Source organism: Oncorhynchus mykiss, chromosome 6, assembly GCF_013265735.2.
Source record: "Oncorhynchus mykiss isolate Arlee chromosome 6, USDA_OmykA_1.1, whole genome shotgun sequence".
NCBI lineage: Eukaryota > Metazoa > Chordata > Actinopteri > Salmoniformes > Salmonidae > Oncorhynchus > Oncorhynchus mykiss.
Genome location: NC_048570.1, coordinates 33,581,420 through 33,607,302, shown reverse-complemented (window position 1 = coordinate 33,607,302; position 25,883 = coordinate 33,581,420). Strand labels below are relative to the sequence as shown.

Here is a 25,883-nt window from a genome sequence, read left to right as displayed (position 1 = left end):
GGATGTAATGTCACACCTTAAAAAACACATTTTCTACATTTTTTTTATGTCTAATAAAAATTGTGGTTGAAGGGTTTCTATTATCCTATTAGGCAAATTGCGCATTAATAAGGTGGCGTAACAGCCTGTATGCCCTGCCCACAAATGTTTTATGCTTCAGGTAGCCCGCAAAAGACAGCACAGATAGAAGGCAAGAATCAGGTGCGTAATTTTATTGAAATGATGTGGAAACAACGTTGATTCAACCAGTGTGTGCCCAGTGGGGGGATTCCTGTGGTTTTACACTACACGGTAGTACTCAAATCCCTCCGCCAATTACGCTTTTGGTTAGGCCTGGTCCTCAGAAGCCGTGGTTTGTGAAGGGAAAAAAGTGGCGCACGGCTTGTAAGGAGAACAAAGCAATAGCTCCATTCTTTCTCTCTCTCTCAAACCATTCATTTTGTGAGATCACTTGTACAAATAAAAATGTACAGTCACATTTAGAATTTCATAAGCACGAATAAGAATTATATGGAAAAGGATATGTTTCAAATCGATAAAGTTTCTATTTCAAAGTGACGAGATGCGCATCTTGTGTGTGAGTACTATTTCTCAAAACGAGGGATAATTGGTTAACACTTATATTGGGCTCAATTTTGTGAGTTCAAAGGGAACGTTGTTAGTATTATAAACTTTGAAACAACTACTTTCTAGTAGGCTACAGAATTAGAGAAGGGCTGTTTCTCTGAACCTCAAGCAGTATTTTCAACCAAGCCTGTTTCTCTCCCCAGCCATTGGCAGCCTGCCTGTCTCAGACTCTGACCAGCTGCAGCAACCTTTCCTCCTTAATTATGTTTAGAACACACATTTAAAGGCCAAAATTGTATGGGGGGGGGGGCACTCATCATGTTTATACAACCTAATAGTCACACTAAGAATGCTTCTAGAACCACCTTTACTGTATATTTTATTTAAATTGAGAAAATCTACAAAATAAATTAATAGTAGCAGTTCATTCAATCGGTGGAGGTGAGGGGGCATAGGATGTTCCCCCATGATGAAAGGGCGCCATGACTGAAAACGTTTGTGAAGCACTGATTTGGATAATGATCAGCACAAATACAGATGGGCAACCACATGCTTCAGCCTATTTATTTATAGAGCACTGATACCTGGTAGGGCCTGCTTTTTCATCAATAACTAGGGTAAGGGGAGGGCTCGGGTATCACTAAATTAATCACAAACTTTTTGAAGATGAGCCATTTGCTTGTGCTTTGCTGCTAAGATCATAACATGGTGTCAGAAGTTCTTCAACCTCGTCAAATATAAAACAGAAGAGATTATTTCACATAAAATGTTTCTTAAATTGTCGGATTTTAAAGTGACGGAAAGTAGCTAACAGCTTACTGCTCTCTCATGTCTCTTCATTGAGCAGCCCAAGCGGAGCCGTTGCTATGGATACTCACACTCAGAACCGCCATGCACAGAGTGCATGCAGAGCGAGCAGCCTGCATGCAGGGAGCGATTTACAGACAGAAAGGTGCAGTTAATGGATTTACTAACGGAGGAACATATTTCTAATTTCGGGCAGGGCCGGACTTTAACCTTTTCACATGTCAGTTCGAAATATCTCTAACGGTCGCCCCAGCATGTGTTGTTTTATGCACGTGATGTCAGAATGCACTCACTGTTCCAAAATGTGATTGTTACACAACAGGACACTTAACACTCGCTGCCTGCTAATTATCTATAGGCTGTGTTTGATCTTGTCAATTTCAAATTATTTTCTTATAAGTTTTAATTTGAATTGAGGTGTGTTACGCCTAATCATTGGTCCATTAAAATAACATCAAATTGATCCGAAATACAGTGTAGACATTGTTAATGTTGTAAATTACTATTGTAGCTGGAAATTGATGATTTGTAATGGAATATCTGCCTAGAAGGTCAGTATCCCGGAGTCGCCTCTTCACTGTTGACGTTGAGACTGGTGTTTTGCAGGTACTATTTAATGAAGCTGCCAGTTGAGGACTTATGAGGTGTCTGTTGCTCAAACTAGACACTAATGTACTTGTCCTCTTGCTCAGTTGTGCACCGGGGCCTCCCACTCCTCTTTCTATTCTGGTTAGGGACAGTTTGCGCTGTTCTGTGAAGGGTGTAGTACACAGCCTTATACAAGATCTTCAGTTTCTTGGAAATTTCTCAAATGGAATAACCTTAATTTCTCAGAACAAGAATAGACTGACAAGTTTCCGAAGAAAGTTCTTTGTTTCTGGCCATTTTGAGCCTGTAATCGAACCCACAAATGCTGATGCTCCAGATACTCATCTAGTCTAAAGAAGGCCAGTTTTATTGGTTCTTTAATCAGAATAACAGTTTTCAGCTGTGCTAACACAATTGCAAAAGGGTTTTCTACTGATCAATAAAATTATAAACTTATATTATCTAACACACCGTGCCATTGGAACACAGGAGTGACGGTTGCTGATAATGGGCCTCTGTACGCCTTTGTAGATATAAAAAATTGTTTAAATGATCTGCCGTTTCCAGCTACAATAGTAATTTACAACATTAACAATGTCTACACTGTATTTCTGATCAATTTAATGATATTTTAATGGACAAAAAATGTTATTTCTTTCAAAAACAAGGATATTTCTAAGTGACCCCAAACTTTTGAAAGGTAGTGCATGTATTTTTTTTATACCTTTATTTAACTAGGCAAGTCAGTTATTAAGAACAAATTCTTATTAACAACGATGGCCTAGGAACAGTGGGTTAACAGCCTTGTTCAGGGGCAGAATGACCTTGTCAGCTCAGGGAATCGATCTAACTTTCGGTTACTGGCCCAATGCTCTAACCACTAGGCTACCTGCCGCTCCATCACTCCATCCATCCATCCATCCATCCATCCATGTGGCATAATGTATTTACAGTCTTATTCACATATTTTCAAGTACTGGTGACAAATAATGTATTCTGAATATTGAATAGATTGTAATGGACACCTATGATGTGTGTAAAATACTTTTATGAAGCTTGTACTGATTATAATGAGCTATTTGCCAGCTGTGTGGTGCCATGTTTCTTTATATAAATACTTTTTTTTAAATTGTTAGTTATTTTTTTAACCCTTTTTCCCCACAATTCGTGGTATCCAATTGGTAGTTACAGTCTTGTCCCATTGCTACAACTCCCGTACGGACTCGGGAGAGGTTAAGGTCCTGCCGTCCTCCGAAACCCAACCAAGCCGCACTGCTTCTTGACACAATGCCCGCTTAACCCGAAAGCCAGCCGAACCAATGTGTCGGAGGAAACACTGTACACCTGGCAACCATGTCAGCGTGCATTGCGCCCGGCCCGCCACAAGAGTCGCTAGTGCGCGATGGGACAAGAACATCCCTTCCGGCCAAACCCTCCCCTAACCCGGGCGACGCTGGGCCAATTGTGCGCTGCCCCTTGGGTCTCCCGGTCGTGGCTGGCTGCGTCAGAGGATGGACTCAAACCAGGATCTCTAGTGACACAGCTAGAACTGCGATTCAGTGCCTTAGACCACTGAGCCACCCGGGAGGCCTTCCGCCATGTTTGTTGACATTATACAATGCATTTTGGGTGTCACATAAACATCTGTCAGACCAAAGATGTTATAATGGGGTGTTAGAATGGTTCACTCTTCTTTCGAGTAAACTTCCGAAAGTGAATGAAGGGAATGATCGTAGACGACACACCTCCTTCAACATGCACACAGCAAACAGACCAAACTCATCTTGTCTCCTCTTTATTATCTTTGGTTGACGCGAAAAAACAAACATGGCGGTGCGCACAAACTACCCAAATAGTAATTGCTATAAGCCAAATCATATTGTGGTTTCTGTCAGCCGAGAGTTATCTAAATATGACCGCTTGTGTTAAGTAAATTTTTCCTCAGTTAGCGCTAGGACAAATGTAGCCTATATTTTCCAGTTTGGATGATAATTGTGTTATGCTATCGCTACTTCTGTGAATGTCGGAACAATCAACCAGAAGAAGGCACAGTGATGCCGAAACGATGGAGATTTACCCAATAAATTACTGGGAGTTTATATATAGAGTGTGCGACTATTTTTATAGCTTATAGTTTATTCGCTGTTAGTTAGCACCTCTACATAAAATAATTTTCCCTGGGTGTGAGCCAGCTCATGTTTTTATTCTAACATTGCATCCAAAAATAAACTGGTCACATTCAGGACATAACTTTGTAAGGACTCTGTTTGTGCAAAATGTTTCTGCGAAAAAACAGTGTGGCCAGCTCAAATGCTGACTGCTGCGTCAATCGAAACTGAACGTTCTAAATAAGCGTTCTAATCACACAGGTTTGAGTGTACGCTGCAGGGACCGCTGTAGAATGATCACACCCGTTTTTTGGTACGTGTGAAAAGGTTACATTTGGCAGAAGCAATCGGGCCTGGGTAGGTTAGGGCCTTGAATGTCTCGGGTGTGGGCACTATGCTGTGCAGGGCTCTATACTGCATCAGTTGGGCTACAGGTGATAATGCTTATTAATAACACACCAGCCTGATAACATGGAACATTTTAGGTTCAATTTTGGAGCCTAAAATTATCATTTTAATGGTGTCACCATAATTTAATTTTTATTCATTTTAGAGTAGAAAAGTCACCAAGGCTGCGTTCAGTATGAAAAAACGTAATGCAATATTCAATTAAACGGAAACTGTGCTGTTCTGAACGACCAGTTGAAAAACAGGGTTGGGTTGTGTTGTGGGTTAAAAATGCACCACTATCCTTCAAATACCACACTCATTTCTTCAAGCCACAACCCCCTCACATCCGCCAAACTGAGAAAATGTAGGCTACCTCAAAGTCTGTTCAAGAACGTTGAAGAACATTGTTTAGTACAAGCCATTACACAACGTAGCAAACATTCAATTGAACTGAACACACATCAGAACTGACTTTCTCACAGTCGTTCTACAAAATAATTGCCAAGCGTAGTTACCTTCTGAACTGTTAGTTGGACCAACAGTTTAAAGTAATATATAAATTATTAGTATTTCAGTTGTGGTTAGGATACATTCTAAATTAACCAGAAACAACCATTTTACATTTATTTATTTATTTTTCTCCTGGGTTGGGAGCCCTTGACCCCCATGTAAGGGGGTTGACCCCAGTACCCATTGACCCTAACCTCCCCAATATGCAACACAAAGTTAAGCCCTTGGCAAGAATTTACTAATATTAGCAATAGTCTAATAATTTCCATGTGCCTATGACAAAAGATGAACCCACCCCTGTCGAACAGATAAAAATGTATTCGATCTTCAGAAAATCTACTGTTTCCATTACACATGGTCACATTTTGTCTTTCAGACTTCAATTCAACCAGTGTGTGCCAAGTGCCTGGGTTAATAGAAACCTGCCTAATGTAACCAAGTTCTCCTGTCTGTCTCCCGGGAAACTGTTTCTTCTTTAGACAAGATGTGCTCACTCAACAGAGACATTCATCGAAATAATTCTGAGGCTACAGTATGCATAAAATGATGTTAAAAAATATATAAATCTTTGACAGAAATTACATTATGTTGTAGGCTATTTTGACAGAAATTACAATTGAAAAGCCCCCGTCCGGACATTGGTAACACTACGTTAATTATTTGCTCAACTGGAAAACACATTACTTGCAATGTGCATGTATTGTATAACCCTGTAGTTATAACATGTTTTTCGAAAATGTACACAAACATATTGTTTAGGCACCTTGACCTGTAGGCTACGCTAGACTATGCAAGTAAAAAGTCAGGTAATGTTAATGATAGCTTAAATAATGATGACACATTAGGCTATGCTGGATATTTAATAGCCTGTCTGTCTGTCTGTCAGCTGCTGCGAGGTACTGTAGCATGCAATGGATCGGTTGATTGAACTAACAGCGATAGTGTCACCTGCTTGTCAACTTAATGCAAAGACAACTTCTACTCACAACAATATGCACGACGTGGGCATGTAAGCGTGCATAAAGCTCCACTGAAAAACTTGAACATAACAGTTTGCCTAGGCTTTACAACAGCTACCTCTACAGACAGTATAATGTTTTTGCATTAATATATAGCGAAATAACGCTAAACTGACAAACTGTAGATTGATAAGCATTGCTGTCAAAAATATAGGCTATGTCGCAGAAATACTAACCCAGTATAACGGTAAAAGGTGTCCTATGAACCACGGTCATGTAAGTCGGCTAGCCTCGTGCATATATTCTATTTTCCCATGATGTTCTATTGTAATCTTTCTTGCTATTTCCAGAATTTACAAAGAAATTGACATGGTCAACTTTTAAAGCCGTGCAAAGCCTCAATCATGCCTTTATGAGTCTCTCTCTTGCAATGTCTCTCTTCTCCGACAGCAGCTCCGTGTGACTGACCCGGACGTTCATTAACTTTCTCAATCCTCCCTCATTGCTGCGGTTTCCCCCCATAAATAAAACTTACTTTTCTCTGGCTTGGCTGTCGGACGGCACGTTGTTACTCTTGCCTTTGGCGTACATGCTTGCAGAGAGCTCCGATTGTCACGCACCTGTCAACCCATCACAACCTCCCCGAGTACAGCCCCATCACCATGGTGACACAAGCAACGTCGCTTGCCATTGGATGTCCTTATGTTTGAGCACACCCATTTTGTGTGGTAAACGGCAGTGACTGACAGTTTGCTGGCCACGCCCTTCGTTAGAACTCCCCAAGAACCTCCCTCCTTTCCCTCCCTTCCCTCCCTCCTCTACATTATCTCTATCTCTCTGTTTTTCTCTCGCTTCTAGCTCTCTCTCTCTCTCTCTCTCTCTTACGCTCTCTCCTTCCGTCTGCCTTGGCTGTGTGTGCCGCTCTCCCTGGCGCTTGCGCTCACATACACGCACACACACACACACACACACAGAGAAGCACACACTCACGCACCCTCACACACTCGCGCACGGAGACACACGTACACAAGCACTCAAGCATGTACACTCTCTATCACACATACACATACTCTCTCGCTATCTCTCTTTCTCTCACACACACCCGCACTCCTCCCTCCATTCTACTCTCTGAGTGCAAGGGGGGATTTGAAACAGTCCGAAAAGGATTTTAAACGACTGGCTGCCCCTTTAATAGACAATCACCCCCTCTACAATCACACCCGGCGCGCAGACAACGCAATGCGCAAACAACCATCGCAAATATGAACTGGAATTACATGGGTCTATTACATAGCCAATGTTGAACTTGGGAATGGGTGTAGAATGGGAAGAGACTGACAAACAGAGGTGAGAGATCCAACAACATTCTGTAGTGTTGTATCCCCTCCTCGTGTGAGCCAATTACACACAAAGTAAACTAAACAATGAAATGCATCATTCTCACAATGGCAATATTTGAAATAATCCACTTTAGTAAACTAACTAATTTCTTGTATGTGCTGTTTTCTGTTAAATCCGTTCAAGGCAATAGTGTAGATCACTCCACCCTCTTATGCCACAAGTTGACACCTTGTGAATTACTGTAACCGGGAGCAACAGAACCTGGACTTATTTGTTCATTTGAGTCCCCTCTCATCAGTTGATTATCAATGGATTTGTGTAATACAAAATCTTGCTATATCTTCCCATTTTTATTTGTGATTTAGACAGCACCGATTCTTCTGTTAGAGGCAGTAAAGTACAAGGAGGCATCCAGTCTGAAACATGTGTTGCAGTATGTAGCCATAGCTGTTGCCAGACAATTGAATGTTAATTTTTCAACGATAAGCCGCCTCCAACAGCGTTTTAGAGAATTTGTCAGTATGTCCAACCGGCCTCACAACCGCAGACAAGCGTGTATGGCGTTGTGTTGGCTAGCGGTTTGCTGATGTCAACATTGTGAACAGAGTGCCCCATGCTGGTGGTGGGGTTATGGTACGGGCACGCATAAGCTACGGACAATGAACACAATTGCATTTTAGCGATGGTAATTTGAATGCACAGAGATACTGTGACGAGATCTTGAGGCACATTGTCGTGCCGTTCATCCGCTGCCATCGCCTCATGTTTCAGCATAATGCACGGCACCATGTCGCAAGGATTTCTACACAATTCTTGGAAGCTGAAAATGTCCCATTTCTTCCATCGCCTGCATACTCACCTGACACGTCACACATTGAGCATGTTCAGGATACTCTGCGTCGATGTGTACAACCTCGTGTTCCAGTTCCCGCCAATATCAAGCAACTTGCACCCGAGCCACTGTCTGTTCACCCCGCTATCATCCAGAAGGCGAGGTCAGTACAGGTGCATCAAAGCTGGGACCGAGAGACTGAAAAACAGCTTCTATCTCAAGGCCATCAGACTGTTAAGCAGCCATCACCAACATAAAGTGGCTGCTGCCAACATACAGACTCAAATCTCTGGCCACTTTAATACATTTTATAAATGAATTTAATAAAGGTATCACTAGTCACTTTAAATAACACCACTTTAATAGTGTCTACATATCCTACATTACTCATCTCATATGTATATACTGTATTCTATACCATCTACTGCATCTTGTCTATGCCGCATGGCCATCGCTTATCCATATATTTATATGTACATATTCTATTCATCCCTTTACATTTGTGTGTATAAAGAAGTCGTTGTGAATTTGTTAGATTACTTGTTAGATATTGCTGCACTGTCGGAACTAGAAGCACAAGCATTTTGCTACACTCGTATTAACATCTACTAACCATGTGTATGTGACCAATACCATTTGATTTGATTTGATTTGACTTCACACAGCCATTGGAGAGGAGTGGGACAACAATCCACAGGCCACAATCAACAGCCTGACCAACTATGCGGAGAAGATGTGTCGCGCTGCATGTGGCAACTAGTGGCCACACCAGGTACTGACTGGTTTTCTGATCCACGCCCCTACCTTTTTTTGAAGGTGTCTGTGACAGATGTATATCTGTATTCCCAGTCATGTTAAATCCATAGATTAGGGCCGAATGAATTTTTTTCAATTGACTAATTTCCTTATATGAACTGAAACTCAGTGAAATCTTTGAAATTGTTGCATGTTGCGTTTATATTTTTGTTCGGTGTACTTTGGCAGAGATGAAATGCTAAGTTATGCTGACCGCGAGCTAACATCCAGGGTTCACTTCACTGTCATGGTGTACTTATCGTAAATCCACTGAGAGACAGTGATGGCTTTCGTTTCAATTCAGTGCCTCTGCAAATTTGGACCTAGTATATAACTGAAAAATGTAAAGTGCTGCATCCCAACGGGTAGTCTCTGGAGAAGGACTGCTCCTCCTGTGTTTGTGTGTGTGTGTGTGTGTGTATGTAATCAAGGGCACAGAACAGGGCAGCAGTGTTTACCCTTACATAAAGCTCCGGCGATGTGACCCAGTTGGAATGGATGCACACTGTCTCTCTCACTCCCTCTCTCTATCTCTCACCACTTTCTGCTCCTCTTCTCGCTCTCTTCACCCTCTCTCTCTCTACACTTGCTGTATCTCTCTCTCCCTCTTTCTGCCCCGCCTCTCTCTCTGCACCTTCTCTCTTGTCCCTCTCTCTGTTAATCTCTATTCTTCTTTGTTCCTCCTCCTCCCCTCTCTTTCTCGCTTTCTCCCCTCTCTCTCTCTCTCTCTCTCTCTCTCCTCTCTCTGTTCCTCTCTGTTCCTCTCTCTCCATCTCTGGTTCTCCCCCCCCTCTTTCCCTCCTCTCTCCTTCCCTCTCTCATTCCCTCTATTTTTCTCCCTCTCCTCTCTCCTCTCTCCACTCTCTGTTCCTGTCCACCCCCCTCCCACCCTCCCCTCTCTCTCTCACTAACTCTCTGTATCTAGTGAACCTCATCCCCCAGGAGAGAGACGGCGGTTCTATTTCAGACTAGCAGAACTTTCGGTTTTGGGATGAGTCCCTTGGGGGCTGATCGCCATGACAACGAATCACAGGCGACAACCGTGTGTTTGAGAAGATAGAAATGAGGAGAGGAGGGTTTAGGGAAAAGGAGGAGGTGTGTGGGGTTCAGATTATACTGAACAAAAATATAAACGCAACAAGCAAAAATGTCAAAGATTTTACTGAGTTACAGTTCATATAAGGAAATTAGTCAATTGAAAATCTATGGACTGGGAATTCAGATATGCATCTGTAAATCACAGATACCTTTAAAAAAAGGTAGGTGAGTGGATCGGAAAACCAGTCAGTATCTGGTGTGACCACCATTTGCCTAATACAGCGTGACACATCTCCTTCACATAGAGTTAATCAGGCTGTTGATTGTGGCCTGTGGATTGTTGTCCCACTCCTCTTAAATGGCTGTGCAAAGTTGCTGGATATTGGGAGGAACTGGAACACTCTGTTGTACACATTGATCCAGAGCATCCCAAACATGCTCAATGTGTGAAATGTCTGGTGAGTATGCAGGCCATTGAAGAACTGGGACATTTTCAGCTTCCAGGAATTGTGTATAGATCCTTGCGACATTGGGCTGTGCATTATCATGCTTAAAAATGACGTGATGGAGGCGGATCAATGGCACGACATTGGGCCCAGGATCTCGTCACGGTATCTCGGTGCATTGAAATTGCCAGGGATGAAATGCAGTTGTGTTCATTGTCTGTAGCTCATGCCTGCCCATAACATAACCCCACCAAAACCATTGGGCACTGTGTTCACAAATGTTGACATCAGCAAACCGCTTGCACACACAACGCCATGCACGTGGTCTGCAGGCCGGTTGGACATACTGCCAAATTCTCTAAAACGAATTTGGTAAAGAAATTAACATTCAATTGTCTGGCAACAGCTCTGGTGGACATTCCTGCAGTTAGCATGCCAATTCCATGCTCCCTTAAAACTTGAGACATCTTTGGCATTGTGTTGTGTGACAATACTGCACATTTTAGAGGTGCACCTGTGTAATGATCATGTTCTTTAATCAGCTTCTTGATATGCCACACCTGTCAGCTGGATGGATTATTTTGGCAAAGGAGAAATGCTCACTAACAGGGATGTATACACATTTGTACACACAATTTGAGAGAAATAAGCTTTTTGTGCGTATGGAACATTTCTGGGATCTTTCATTTCAGCTCAGGAAACATGGGAAAGGGAAAGGGGGATACCTAGTCAGTTGTACAACTGAATGCCTTCAAATGAAATGTGTCTTCTGCATTTAACCCAACCCCTCTGAATCAGAGAGGTGTGGGGGGCTGCCTTATTAATTGTCATCCATGTCTTCGGAGCCCAGGGAACAGTGGGTTGACTGCCTTGCTCAGGAGCAAAACGACAGATTTTTACCTTGTCAGCTTCGGGATTCGATTCAGCAAAACTTTCGGTTACTGGCCCAAAGCTCTAACCACCAGGACTAAGACTTTACATGTTGCGTTTATATTTTTGTTCAGTGTATATACAGGCCTAATTGGAGAAAAGACAGCAAGAGTTAACAATATTTAAGGCATGAGTAAATGTTTTGCTTCTGCCAAGGGTCAAATACTTATGTAGTAATGACTCCCACTCAGGTTCACAAATCATTAGGCCGAATCACCAGAAAATTGTTAAATGTCCCTCTGAAAACAGGTGTGTGTGTGTGTGCGTGCATGCATGCGGGTTTGCGTGTGTGTGAGAGAGTGTGTGTGTGGTTATCAGTGACGCATCACTGCTATCACAACAGCTTGAGGGCAGTTAGAAAGGAGAGACAGAAAGTGGGAAGGAGAGAGATATAAATAAGGAAGAAGAGATAGAGAGATATAGATCAGGAGGGAGGGAAGGACGGAGGGATCATTCTCTGCCCTCCCTGTCGAGATGGCTCCTGTTAACGATGTGCTGCTCTGATCTTCTGACTGGTAATGAACAGCTCCTCTCTACAGAGTTCACCTCCATGTCCACCTGGGCTGTTGAGTGGCTTCTACAGAGGGTACTAGAGAGGAGGAGATCGTGGGAAATCGAAGGGGATCACCATAACCCCATGGAGGGGGCCTGGGCAGAGTCCCATAGAGGCTGCTGGGGTAATGGTGTGAAGCCTGGCATCTGCAGATATACTCCATCGCCTGTGCCTTAGCTTCCTTCCCATTGACTGGCCCTGTGTAATCCCTGAGCCTGCAGTAGATATCAGGGCTAAGACCCAGCACGTAACACTACAGCTCCAGTTACTGCTCAGAACACAACAGCCACACTGTGAAAGAAGCCATCCGCTACAGAGAGCGAGAGAGTCTCGGTCCCAAATTGTATCCTAGTAGGGCTCTATTCAAAAGTAGTGCACTATGTAGGTAATAGGGTGCCATTTGGGATGCAGACACAGAGGGTGTGATGCCCTGCATGGAGACTTACAGTTACAATGTGAAGGGAATGTTCAGACTCACTCCGATCCCAATCACACACTTACTGTAAATGCTAAAGATTGTATAGCAGAGGAGGCTGGTGGGAGTAGCTATAGGATAACGGACTCATTGTAATGGCTGGAATGGAATAAATGGAACGGTATCAAGCACATCAAACATATGGAAACCACATGTTTAACTACGTTCCATTTATTCCATTCAAGCCATTACGATGAGCACATCCTCCTATAGCTCATCCCACCAGCCTCCTCTGGTGCATGGTATTTTGATGTTGAATCATGCTGTGAACTTAGTACAGATGTACAAAAGATTATATGTTGAGGGTTCAATACTTTACTTCAATGCAACTGTTACCTACCGGTAGTTCATTTTGGACTCTTCTGCAATAAAGAAGAAATATAGTCAAATTTAGTTAAACCACCTTACACTGTGTTTGGGGTCAAACTAACAATGACATTTTACAATAGCTCTATTCCATTATAATTCTACCATGATGTACTAAGCAATGGTAACAGGCACCAAATGCAACAGTGAAATTGACTCGCAGGATTGTTATTGAGAAAAGACCCAAATCGTCAGTGTATCTATATTTGGACCACTTTATCTTACCCACCAGATTCTCCTCCTGAAATGACATGGGAATAGGCAAATAAACAACGATGTGAACAGTCTGGGACATGTTGTCTCTCTTCTTTCTCCGCTCCCTCCCCCTCTCTCTCCTCTTCTACTCTGTCTTTCTCTGTCTCGCTCTACCTCCTGTTTTTTCTTCACATCCTCTCTGTTTGTTTCACTCTTACCCTTACTCACTATTCCCCCCACCTCAGCATGATTCGTTTCAGTGTGCTGGGGTGACCTGCAACTGCAAAATGAGAGCCACGGAGAGTTGTGGGGGAAAAAAAGACAGTGAGTGAGAGAAAAAATCTCTGAAAACTGAGCCCACCATCTTCTACATTCATTGGTAGATTGAGTATTCATCGAGATAAGAATCTGATATCATGTATTGTCATGGAGGTGTGAGTCTGTGCACAGGATCTGGGGCAAAATATTTTGTCATCTTTCTCTCTTCCTCTCTTCTCTCTCTCTCTCCATCCAAGGCCTTTCCTTCCCCTTTGGTTTCCACCAAGCCACAGTCTGCCGAACCCAACCCACGGTCTTGTCTGAGGTCATCTATTTTAGGGTGTCTAGACGCTTCAGATTTGTCACAATTACGCCAACTTTTTAATTCCGATTTGGGGAACCGCTACACGTCAGAAAGCTGAGCTGCACCAGGGGCACAGACCAAGACACAAACACAATGGATCTGTCATCTGTCTTTCAGCAACTGCTGCAACATTTGGCAAACAGCCCTTATTTAAAGAGAGGGTAGATATGTGACCATATATTTCCTCTGAGAGTGACTGTTGGCAAGGACGCCAATTAGCAAACCATTAAGTGTTCACATGAAAGAGCTACTGGGGAATAATTTGCACTGAAGTTTACAAGAGCTTCAGGCTCTGTAGATAATTTAGAGTGAACAATAACATACCTTGTCACACAGTGTCTTTATTTGGTTAAACACACACGAGACACAATGGAGAACGTGTCATTGTTTATTTTTAACCTCCATGACTGGATTCCGGGACCGATGTTTGCTCAGTTCAAGAATGCTGGCACAACCTACCTAAGTGTTAGGCAAGGTGTATGTTAGGCAAGGTGTTAACATATTAATCGACTGACATAAATAGGTTCCCACTGGGCAACAAAAAATGTTGAATCAACTTTGTTTCTGCGTAATTTCAATCCAAAAAAATTTAATCAAACTGATTGGATTTGCAAAAAGTCATCTACTTATGAAAATGTAAAAAAAAATGTTTGCAAAAAATTCAATGACATGGTGAAATGTTTTGTTGATTTCCCATTGAATTCACCTTCTTATTAAATGTTGAGAGGAGAAAGTACTAGTTAGTAATATAGTACAATATAGACAGGTATCTATAGAAGAAGATAGTACAATTATTTCACCGGGCCTCGGCCTCAGTACTGGCAGCAAGGTTTTCAGGCAATCTGCAAGGATCTCTGTGTTCTGCTGGAAGTAGAAGTTCCAGTCTGGGGCGTGTTGAAACTGCCAGCTCTAAACAACATTTGCTGTTCTCCCCTCCCCCTTTCCTCCTTCTGACCGGAAGCTCCTCCTGTTTGCAGCCAGAGTTGTTTTCTTCTTCTGAGGGCGGGAAAGTTACAGCCAGGGCTTCCTGTTTGCGACTGTGTTTATGTTGGTGATTTGTATTAGATTGACAGCATATAGTATGGGTAAGCATCTAACAGTGTGCAGAGAAAAACACTTCTTAATCAGTTTAGGTCCAAGAAAGGTACTTGGATGTGTGCATGTTTTTACCTCTAAAAGCACCCATGTTTTGATATTCCACAGTACAATCGCTGCCTGCCTGTGATGTGTGGTTGTGGTAACAAAGGCTGCAGATTGATATGTGAAACATTCCTGAGTCATTTCTGGTAGCAAGTTGAAAATGAACTGTGACATGCTGGATTTTGTCCCATGTTGTGAAATGGTCATAGACCGAAGTTCCAGGGAGACTTCTGTATCCATGCCCGAGCCATAGAAGAGCCAGAGATGGGCAATAACTTCAAAAGAGTAATATCGTATCGTTACTGTCTGTCTTCTGTTTACACAGTTATGCAGCCTTCAAAAGATCAACCCAGTGACCCCAACTCTTTGTTGCTGTCTGTGCTCACTGATGATTCATAGGATACTGTCTGTGTGCTGTATGCCGTTTGATTTACTGAAATACCAAAAACCAATGGACTCAACATTCTAACATATAGAAACCGACACAAGAGAGCATCCTTGAGAACTTCCTTGAGAAAGTTCTGTTTGGAGGAGTAGGCCTACTGTAAAGTCTGTCAAGTACAGTCTGTCTATCAAATGCACATGTTTGACCTGTCTGCATTCTCAGCTGCACAGTGTAGGCAATCTGGAGAAGCCATTTTGAATTCCAGCCCCTTTAGCGTGAAGTGTTATTACCTGCGATTGGGGTGTTTGGGAAGAACCTTAAACTCAGCTCTCAACAGTGTAAACAATGTATCATCAGGTCTACGTGTCACATCTCCATCACACTGGGTGTAAATGTGCTTTAACGCTTCCCAACCATTACCAGTGTGGTTTATTAGAGTGTAATGATTCTCTGTAGGCGGTTCCCTTTCTCCGATCAGCATTTAACAGCAATGGGGTTGAGGGGGCAGCATTAGTGGAGGTGCTGCTGCTTCTTTCTGGTTCATCATGTTAAGTATAGCATGCTAATTAAGCATCTGTTTAACAAGATATTATTGTAGGTCCTCTAGTGTTGCTGAACAGATGTTCAGACATCATTGGGACAACATGACTTTATCTCTAATGGAATGGAAACCTCATAGTGTTTGCTGTTTATGGCCATGTGTAGCACAGAAGTCATACATCATCTGATCATCTATGTACTGATAGAAATCACTATCTGCATTTTCAATTAGTTTCATTCAGCAGGCGCTCTTATTCCGGGGCAACTTACATGGTTAAGTGCCTGGCTCAAGGGCACAACAACAGATTTTTCACCTACTCAGCTTGGGGATTCAAACCAGCGACCTTTCTGCTACTTGCCCAACGCTCTTAACCGCTAGGCTACCTGCCACCCTATCTAGGCTGCTAATATGTGTTGACAGTCTGTCAATATGGATTGGTAACCTAAGAATGGAAATCATAGACAGTCCAATGAGCACAAATCTCATTGTGATCATGATCAAATTGCTTTGAGGGAATATTCTTGGGAGGGGTGAGGTAGCAAAGTTTGAGATTGTACTTTTGAACCCATAAGGCTAATAAGTATTGTAGGGGTTGGGATCGAAACAGAAGATGAACTTCTGTAGACTGCAAGGAAGTATGGATCAAAAAATATTCTTCTTCTTCTAAGTATTAAACAGCTACATGTGTTGATCCATCTCTGCTGATATCCAGAGGCAAATAGAATCTTAGTCTTACTATTATAATGTATTTAAAAAAAATCTTATTGTTACACTTTGGGTGAAAAGCTAAACCTCCCTTATTAATTATGTAAAACAACGTATTCCATGTATCGGTGGAGCTAATTTTCTGTCTTGAAAAGGCCAGTTGAACAGAGGTGGAAAAACTCTCTTTACAATTAGATGTATGCACAGCCTTCTTCTGAATTCCAGGCAGGTTTTCTGTTGGTGAAATTCCTGATGATTTGAGGCGTTCCAAGCGTGCGCTGGGTGCTGATGTGCCCGACGGAACATTGGAGTGCAGGCTGGCAACTGCAGAGGATTCTGGGTAATAAAGCTGCAGATGAGTGTGTGCGTGTATGCGCATGTCTGAGTGTGTGTGTGTGTGTGTGTGTGTGTGCACGCGCATATCTGAGTTAGTGTATCCTCAGTCACAGCTGTTCCTTGTCTCTCCTCTGTCTAATGTGATCTTACTGACATACCTTCTCCTCAGTGCAGATGTCTACTACCGACAGGCCAGTGCCTGTGGGTGTAGCTCAGGTGTGGCTGGAGGTTACCCAGGTTAGAGTGCCCTCTGGCTAGGCTAACCTATTTCTCCTTTCCCCATCTCCAGGCCAGGATAATGGATCGGTGTGGATGAAGGTCAGGAGGGGAAGTTTTCCCTGTTTTCTCTTCTCCTCCTCTATAACTGGACCTACAGTTAGTCTGTCTGGACGTTCATCTCTGGAAGCTTCCCTTTTCCCCTAACGAAAACAACATGGGGCACCAGAAGTCTTTCAATGGATAAGGTGGTCACAGTCTGGAGTTCAATCGAATCCACAAATGCTATGTTTACACAGTAATGTACTACTACCTGCACACACCCTTCTATTCGATTGACTATTTATTCCTTTGCGTGACCAAGTCACTTTACTATATATTTGTAAATACAGTGTAATAAAGTCCATTATAACTACATACTACCTCTCTTATTGCTTCTAGCACTTGTTAATTTTGACTACACTCATTTTATTGTTTTTATTGTTATTGACTAATGTACTTCACCTCTTGCACCTGCAGTTAACTGTGTATGTGACAAATAAAATTTGATTTGATTTCTTGTTCCGAAGAAAGTGAACGCATCAGAGCCCAAGACCATTCTGTGATTGTATTTGACCAGGGGGAAAAGAGTTACTGTATAAATCCAGCAATGCGGGTTTGATTGAATCTGGTTCTGGAAGCGTTCATGTCTTTCAGATGAGTGGGTTTACTACCACCTGTTTTTTACTATCCTTAGTGCCTGCCTCTCTATGTGATCAAGTCCTTTTCCAATCAGGAAACGTGTAAAACTTGAGTAAGGACAACTGTTCTTTCAATTGGGTGATACCGTCTCTATCTGCAGTTACTCATAAAGTAACAGCCTAAGAGGCTGAGGAGGTGGGCTGGATTTGATTTCAAGGATCCCCAGATGGAGCGGTGGTTGTAAAATGACAGATTTGTTTTGAAACAGCAGGAAAACTCAAAAGCGAGGAGTTGACCTTGCCTCCATGTACACTCCGCGCAAGTTGTGTAGTACTGATTTACTGAACGTTGTTTGTGCATTTTGGATCACCAAAATGTGTGTGCATATGAGTCTGTTTGTAATTTGTTTTGTGAAGAGCTAATGAATAACAGTTCCGTAGGCTACACACCCCCCCCCCCCCCCCCCCCACACACACACACACACACACACTCACTCACACACACACTCTCACACACCATAAAAAATCCAAACATACCAACTCCTTGTTTACTGAATGGAGTAAATACCATCACATGCCAGTATAATTTTCCCTTGGTAACTAAAAACATATGTGCAGACAGGCCAGTGTTGACACTTCCTACAGTAAGGTCTGTATTCCTTCATTCATTCATACACTTTCTCTTCAGCAGTCAGCCTATCATAGTCAGCTAGGTAGGCCATCCAATATTAATCAGGTTTAAATAGAGATGTCTGCAAATACAAAAGAACTTCAGAGATAACAAGAATACATGTGCACAGACAATTCAAAACACATCAGTGCTTTCTGTGGACATCCAGTAGAGGAGAGAGAGAGCCAAGAGATTCCATGGCTAGGGAAGCTGGCTCAATACAGGTAAAGGCTGTCTCTATCTCTATTTCCATGCATGCCCCCCACACACACACTGGAGTGATTAGCCCCAGAGAACAGAGGGAGAGGCCTTTATCCAGAGTTCACCACAGTCAGCCCAGCTGCCACTGGAAAATCGTGCCAATGCCGCAGCAGAATTGTATGTGTCTTGTATGTTTTTGCACATACCCTTCCCGTGTGTGTGTGTGTGTGTGTGTGTGTGTGTGTGTGTGTGTGTGTGTGTGTGTGTGTGTGTGTGTGTGTGTGTGTGTGTGTGTGTGTGTGTGTGTGTGTGTGTGTGTGTGTGTGTGTCTGTGTGTGTGTGTGTGTGTGTGTGTGTGTGTGTGTGTGTGTGTGTGTGTGTGTGTGTGTGTGTGTGTGTGTGTGTGTGTGTGTGTGTGTGTGTGATATACCCCACCGCCTAAAAGCGATAAAGAGGGAGCGCTATTATTTTCTAGAGCACACTCTAGACTCTAGCTTTTAATGGCAACTAACCTCGGGGGCATGACAACAACGTGATTTCGAGGTATGGCTACGCGAGGCTAGATGACAACTAACAACCTGAGAATATGAACAACTGACAACACAAGTACTTTTTCCATTTCATTACCGAATTCACACCTGGCTTGAGGATGAGCTGTGGGAGGATGAAAATACCACTGTTGTGGTTAACCGAGTCAAAGATTCCTGAAAGCCACTCTAGCACAGGTGGGATTGCAGATGTTCATAAACACATGTGAAACACAACGGCTTTCAAATGTGCATCTTTGGTTGGGTCTTTTGCCCATTTATTAGCTGCACAGATAAAACAATAATAATAATTTCATATAGGCTGATTCAATTACCATAATCGTGTATCGTTGTTCCAAGGTGAGCAAGCTAAGAACTGGGAAAAGTCTAAACTTGTTCCTTGGGACGTCCAACTCTGACGTCACCCCATTGAAGTTGAAATTGAAAACAGTTAAGGTTTAGGGTTTAGGGTTAAGGGTAGGGTTAAGGTTAGAGTTAGGAGGGACCCAAGAACGTCCCATATAGCACTAACGGTAAGATCTGTATGTTCTCCATACCTGTGCATTCCCACTTCCTGTGTGCATGTGACCAATGGCCCATGACCCATCATATAATGTTCTCTGCTGCACAAATTACATGGCAAATACAAAAACAAACTATAGACAACATAAGTAGGCCAAATGGCTCTTACACAACATAAAAGTTACATTTATTCCAGAGAATTGGAACAGCACTGCAATATACAGTGCATTCGGAAAGTATTCAGACCCCTGCCCTTTTCCACATTTTGTTACGTTACAGCCTTATTCTAAAATGGATTAAATTGTTTCCCCCCCCCTCATCAATCTACACACAATACAGCATAATGACAAAGCGAAAACAGGTTTCCAAGCCATGAGATCGAAGGAATAGTCTGTATAGCTCCGAGACAGGATTATGTCGAAGCACAGATCTGGGGAAGGGTACCAACACATTTCTGCAGCATTGAAGGTCCCCAAGAACACAGTGGCCTCCATCATTCTTAAATTGAAGAAGCTTTGGAATCACCAAGACTCTCCAGAGTTCCTCTGTGGAGATGGGAGAACCTTCCAGAAGGATAGCCATCACTGCAGCACTCCACCAATCAGGCCTTCATGGTAGAGTGGCCAGACGGATGCCACTCCTCAGTAAAAGGCACATGACAGCCAACTTGGAGTTTGTCAAAAGTGACCAAAAGGACTCAGACCATGAGAAACAAGATTCTCTGGTCTGGTGAAATCAATATTGAACTCTTTGGCCTGAATGCCAAGCATCATGTCTGGAGGAAACCTGGCACCATCCCTACGGTGAAGCATGGTGGTGGCAGCATCATGCTGTGGGGATGTTTTTCAGCGTCAGGAACTGGGGGACTAGTCAGGATCGAGGGACAGATGAACAGAGTACATAGATGAAAACCTGTTTTACAGAGTGCTCAGGACCTCAGACTGGGGGCGAATGTTTACCTTCCAACAGGACAATGACCCTAAGCACACAGCCAAGACAACACAGGAGTGGCTTCGGGTCTATGAATGTCCTTGAGTGGCATGGCCAGAGCCCAGATTTGAACCCGATCAAACATCTCTGGAGAGAGCTGAAAATAGCTGTGCGGCGACACTCCCCATCCAACCTGACAGAGCTTAAGAGGATCTGAAGAGAATAATGGGAGAACTCCCCAAATTCAGGTGTGCCAAGCTTGTAGCGTCATACTCAAGAAGACTCAAGGCTGTAATTACTGCCAAAGGTGCTTCAACAAAGTAAAGAGTAAAGAGTATGAATACTTCTGTAAATGTGATGTTTCAGTTTTTTATTTCTTATAAATTTGCAAAAAAAATTATTAACCTGTTTTTGCTTTGTCATTATGGGGTATTTAATCAATTTTAGAATAAGGCTGTAATGTAACAAAATGTAGAAAAGTCAAGATGTCTAAATACTTTCCGAATGCACTGTAAATACAGAAAAACATCTAGATCTGATCCATGTTTGTCATTGAAGATCCTTACCTTGATCCTTCCATTTGTTATTTGTGGGGGGGTTTCATGTTGTGTCGTGCAGAGGTACAAAATAAAATATTTTCTACCAACTTAGAAGACCCAACAAATATTGATGACTTCAAAGCTATTGAACAACGTCTTACAATACAATGGAACCGATTCATGTTCCCACAACAAACGACTGTATTTTTCTGAAACACATTTTTTACAGGGACTTAATCAGTGGGTATGAACACTGTCCCCAGGCTTGATGTCTTCTGTAGTGTCCATGCGCTCAGGCCTCGCTGCTCCTGTTAAACGCTTTCTTCCTCTTCGAGGTCTTTGGAAGGTGAACGGTAATTGCTAAGGGAGAATTTAGCCTGACGTCGGAACAAAGCAGCTCCTTTGTTTTACCAAGGTAACCCACTGGGCACAGGCGGCAATTCAACATCTAGTTTTGACTTACATTTGGTTGAGTTGTCAACTAACGTGAATTCATAAAAAAATGTCACGTCATTGGATTTACGTTAAAAGTTGGATGAACAAAATATGAAAACCCTTCTGTTGATGACTTCTTCTCAAATCCAATCAGTTTTCCACTTTGATTAAAGTTCGTCACATTATATTTTTTGGTTGAAATGTGTGTGTGTGTGTGTGTGTGTGTGTGTGTGTGTGTGTGTGTGTGTGTGTGTGTGTGTGCATGCTTGTGTGTGTAAGTGTCCATAAGTGTCCATGCTGTGCCTCAGTCTCATTAGCAGTAGTGTGACCGCTGTGGTTATGAAATCATAGCGGCAGTATGGGATTTTACAGCTGGACCGCAGAAAGAGCGGGCAAACCACGAACCACGTCACCCCTTTTAATGTTCAGATTCTTTCACACTGACTTCATGATGTAATAGGCTTATCAAGAAACCCCAAACAGGTTGTTTTCCATTGTTTCACTGTCACGTTACAGTCACGTTCACTGTCACGTTGGATGAGATGGACAGGATTTGGCTGGGGAGACAAAGTGTGTGTGTGTGTGTGTGTGTGTGTGTGTGTGTGTGTGTGTGTGTGTGTGTGTGTGTGTGTGTGTGTGTGTGTGTGTGTGTGTGTGGAAGTGTTTAACTATTTTTGTGAAGAACAGAGGTCCCCACAAGAATAGTAAACTGACAAACATTTCACCATCTGGGGACATTTTGTTAGTCCCCACGAGGTCAAATGCTATTTCTAGGGGGTTTAGGGTTAAGGTTAGAATTAGTGTTAGGGTCAGAATTACGTTAAGGGTTAGGAGCTAGGGTTAGATTTAGAGTTAGAAGCTAGGGTTAGGTTTAAGGTTAGGTTTTTAGGTTAAGGTTAGTATTAGATGATGATGTTGCTCTTGCTGCGGGCGATTCCCTGATCCACCTCTACGCAGACGACACCATTCTGTATACTTCTGGCCCATCCTTGGACACTGTGCTATCTAACCTCCAAACGAGCTTCAATGCCATACAACACTGCTTCCGTGGCCTCCAACTGCTCTTAAACGCTAGTAAAAACCAAATGCATGCTTTTCAACCGTTCGCTGCCTGCACCCGCACGCCCAACTAGCATCACCACCCTGAATGGTTCCGACCTAGAATATGTGGACATCTATAAGTACCTAGGTGTCTGGCTAGACTGCAAACTCTCCTTCAAGACTCAAATCCAACATCTCCAATCCAAAATCAAATCTAGAGTCGGCTTTCTATTTCGCAACAAAGCCTCCTTCACTCACGCCGCAAAACTTACCCTAGTAAAACTTACTATCCTACCGATCCTCGACTTCGGCGATGTCATCTACAAAATAGCTTCCAATACTCTACTCAGCAAACTGGATGCAGTTTATCACAGTGCCATCTGTTTTGTTACTAAAGCACCTTATACCACCCACCACTGAGACCTGTATGCTCTAGTCGGCTGGCCCTCGCTACATGTTCGTCGCCAGACCCACTGGCTCCAGGTCATCTACAAGTCTATGCTAGGTAAAGCTCCGCCTTATCTCAGTTCACTGGTCACGATGGCAACACCCACCCGTAGCATGCGCTCCAGCAGGTGTATCTCACTGATCATCCCTAAAGCCAAAACCTTTCCTTCCAGTTCTCTGCTGCCTGCAACTGGAACGAATTGCAAAAAATCGCTGAAGTTGGAGACTTTTATCTCCCTCACCAACTTTAAACATCTGCTATCTGAGCATATATCGGTATATAGCCCACCCAATTTACCTACCTCATCCCCATACTGTTTTTATTTTATTTACTTTTCTGCTCTTTCGCACACCAGTATTTCTACCTGCACATGTTCATCTGATAATTTATCATTCCAGTGTTAATTTGCTAAATTGTAATTATTCACTCCTATGGCCTATTTATTGCCTACCTCCTCATGCCTTTTGCACACAATGTATATAGATTATTTTTTTTCTACTATGTTATTGACTAGTTTATTGTTTACTCCATGTGTAACTCTGTGTTGTTGTCTGTTCACACTGCTATGCTTTATCTTGGCCAGGTCGCAGTTGCAAATGAGAACTTGTTCTCAACTAGCCTACCTGGTTAAAAAATAAATAAAAAATGTGGGTAATAGTACTGTGTGTGTGTGTGTGTGTGTGTGTGTGTGTGTGTGTGTGTGTGTGTGTGTGTGTGTGTGTGTGTGTGTGTGTGTGTGTGTGTGAACGAAAGGGGGAGAGTTAGTGAAGAATCGAGAGAGAGATGGGTAGGAAGAACTACAGTGTGTGTGTGAGAGAGAGAGAGACAGACAGAGTTCAGTTTAGTGTTGAATTATTAATTCTAAACCATTTCTTAGTGAAGATCAGTAGAAAATGGCATAGAGGCCTAGTTATTGGGTCTCTTGACCGAGCTTGATTTGAGCAGAAACCTCACCAGTTATCAAAGGATCTGGACCAGATTAGGGTTGTCAACTGTTCTCTCTGTGGTTTCCTGTTTTGCTGCAGGAATTCTTCGGACAAGTGCAAAAGGCACAGAACTGAACCAATCTGACAAGGTTAACCCTTTTATTGCCTATTTTTCAAGTGTCCCACTTTACATGCATATACAGTATTGACTCATTTTAATCAGCACCTCATCTCTACAGTCTTAGAAAAAAGGGTTCTCCTCCTCTCGCCCTCCTCTTCTTCAGCCTTCCATCTGAATTGCAAATGGCAGTAGTGCACTACCAGTTTAGCTTCTCAATATCATCAGGCCTGACCCTGTGGATCAGTGGTACTCATTGCGAGCCCTTAATCTTCGGCTCGCATGGTTTTCCGATTTTCCATTCATAATACATAACAATGGTACAATTTAAATTCAATGTGTTTAATGCAGGCCTGAATCACTTCATTGAATATATATATTGTTCCCTGGACAGCAGATAGATGGCAGTATAGTGCAGCTGTTGAACAGAAAGGCCGAAATAGAACGTTTGCCGAAATAGAAAGCATCCTGTGGCTCTAACTCCAAAAGTTTTGGGACACTGTAAAGTCCATGGAGAACACCTCCTCCCAGCTGCCCACTGCCCTGAGGCTTGGTAACACGGTCACCACTGATAAATCCATGATAATCGAAAATTTCAATGAGCATGTCTCAACGGCTGGCCATGCCTTCCTCCTGGCTACTCCAACCCCGGCCAACAGCTCCACCACCCCCGCAGCTACTCGCCCAAGCCTCCTCAGCTTCTCCACCCAAATACAGACAGCAGATGTCGTAAAAGAGCTGCAAAACCTGGACCCGTACAAATCAGCTGGGCTAGACAATCTGGACCCTCTCTTTCTAAAACTATCCGCCGCCATTGTTGCAACCCATTATTACCAGCCTGTTCAACCTCTCTTTCGTATCGTCCGAGATCCCCAAAGATTGGAAAGCTGCCGCGGTCTTAACCCTCTTCAAAGGGGGTGACACCCTAGACCCAAACTTTTACAGACCTATATCCATCCTGCCCTGCCTATCTAAAGTCTTCGAAAGCCAAGTTAATAAACAGATCACTGACCATTTCGATTCCAACCGTACCTTCTCCGCTGTGAAATCCGGTTTCTGGGTGCACCTCGGGTGAACGTCAGCCACGCTCAAGGTACTAAACGATATCATAACAGCCATCGATAAAACAGTACTGTGCAGCCGTCTTCATCGACCTGGCCAAGGCTTTCGACTCTGTCAATCACCATATTCTTATCGGCAGACTCAATAGCCTTGGTTTTTCTAATGATTGCCTTGCCTTCATTAGAAAAACTACTTTGCAGACAGAGTTCAGTGTGTCAAATCGGAGGGCATGTTGTCCGGACCTCTGGCAGTCTCTATGGGGGTACCACAGGGTTCAATTCTCGGGCCGACTCTTTTCTCTGTATATATCAATGATGTCGCTCTTCCTGCGGGCAATTCCCTGATCCACCTCTATGCAGACGACACCATTCTGTATACTTCTGGCCCTTCCTTGGACACTTTGCTAACTAACCTCCAAACGAGCTTCAATGCCATACAACACTCCTTCCGTGGCCTCCAACTAATCTTAAACGCTAGTAAAAACCAAATGCATGCTTTTCAACCGTTCGCTGCCCACACCCGCCCGCCCGACTAGCATCACCACCCTGGACGGTTCCGACCTAGAATATGTGGACAACTACAAATACCTAGGTGTCTGGCTAGACTGTAAACTCTCCTTCCAGACTCATATTAAACATCTCCAATCCAAAATCAAATCTAGAGTCGGCTTTCTATTTCGCAACAAAGCCTCCTTCACTCACGCCGCCAAACTTACCCTAGTAAAACTGACTATCCTGCCGATCCTCGACTTCGGTGATGTCATCTACAAAATAGCTTCCAATACTCTACTCAGCAAACTGGATGCAGTCTATCACAGTGCCATCACCTTATACCAGCCACCACTGCAACCTGTATGCTCTAGTTGGCTGGCCCTTGCTACATATTCGTCGCCAGACCCACTGGCTACAGGTCATCTATAAGTCTATGCTAGGTAAAGCT

The 25,883-nt window shown here is 43.1% G+C and overlaps 1 protein-coding gene and 1 long non-coding RNA gene across 2 annotated transcripts in view; one reads left to right on the top strand and one right to left on the bottom strand.

Moving 5' to 3' along the window:
• Positions 1-6,619, bottom strand: part of LOC110525821 (single-stranded DNA-binding protein 2) — a 90,528-nt gene extending 83,909 nt beyond the window's left edge. The window contains exon 1 of the mRNA XM_036979961.1: positions 6,465-6,619. Coding sequence (XP_036835856.1) covers positions 6,465-6,520 — 56 coding nt within the window. The 5' untranslated portion in view covers positions 6,521-6,619. The remainder of the gene's footprint in view (positions 1-6,464) is intronic.
• Positions 6,620-14,207: 7,588 nt separating this feature from the next.
• Positions 14,208-17,447, top strand: LOC118965076. Its single transcript, XR_005052409.1, has 3 exons — positions 14,208-14,607; positions 16,519-16,633; positions 16,919-17,447. It is a non-coding gene; the product is annotated as an uncharacterized LOC118965076 (long non-coding RNA).
• The last annotated feature ends 8,436 nt before the right edge of the window (positions 17,448-25,883 follow it).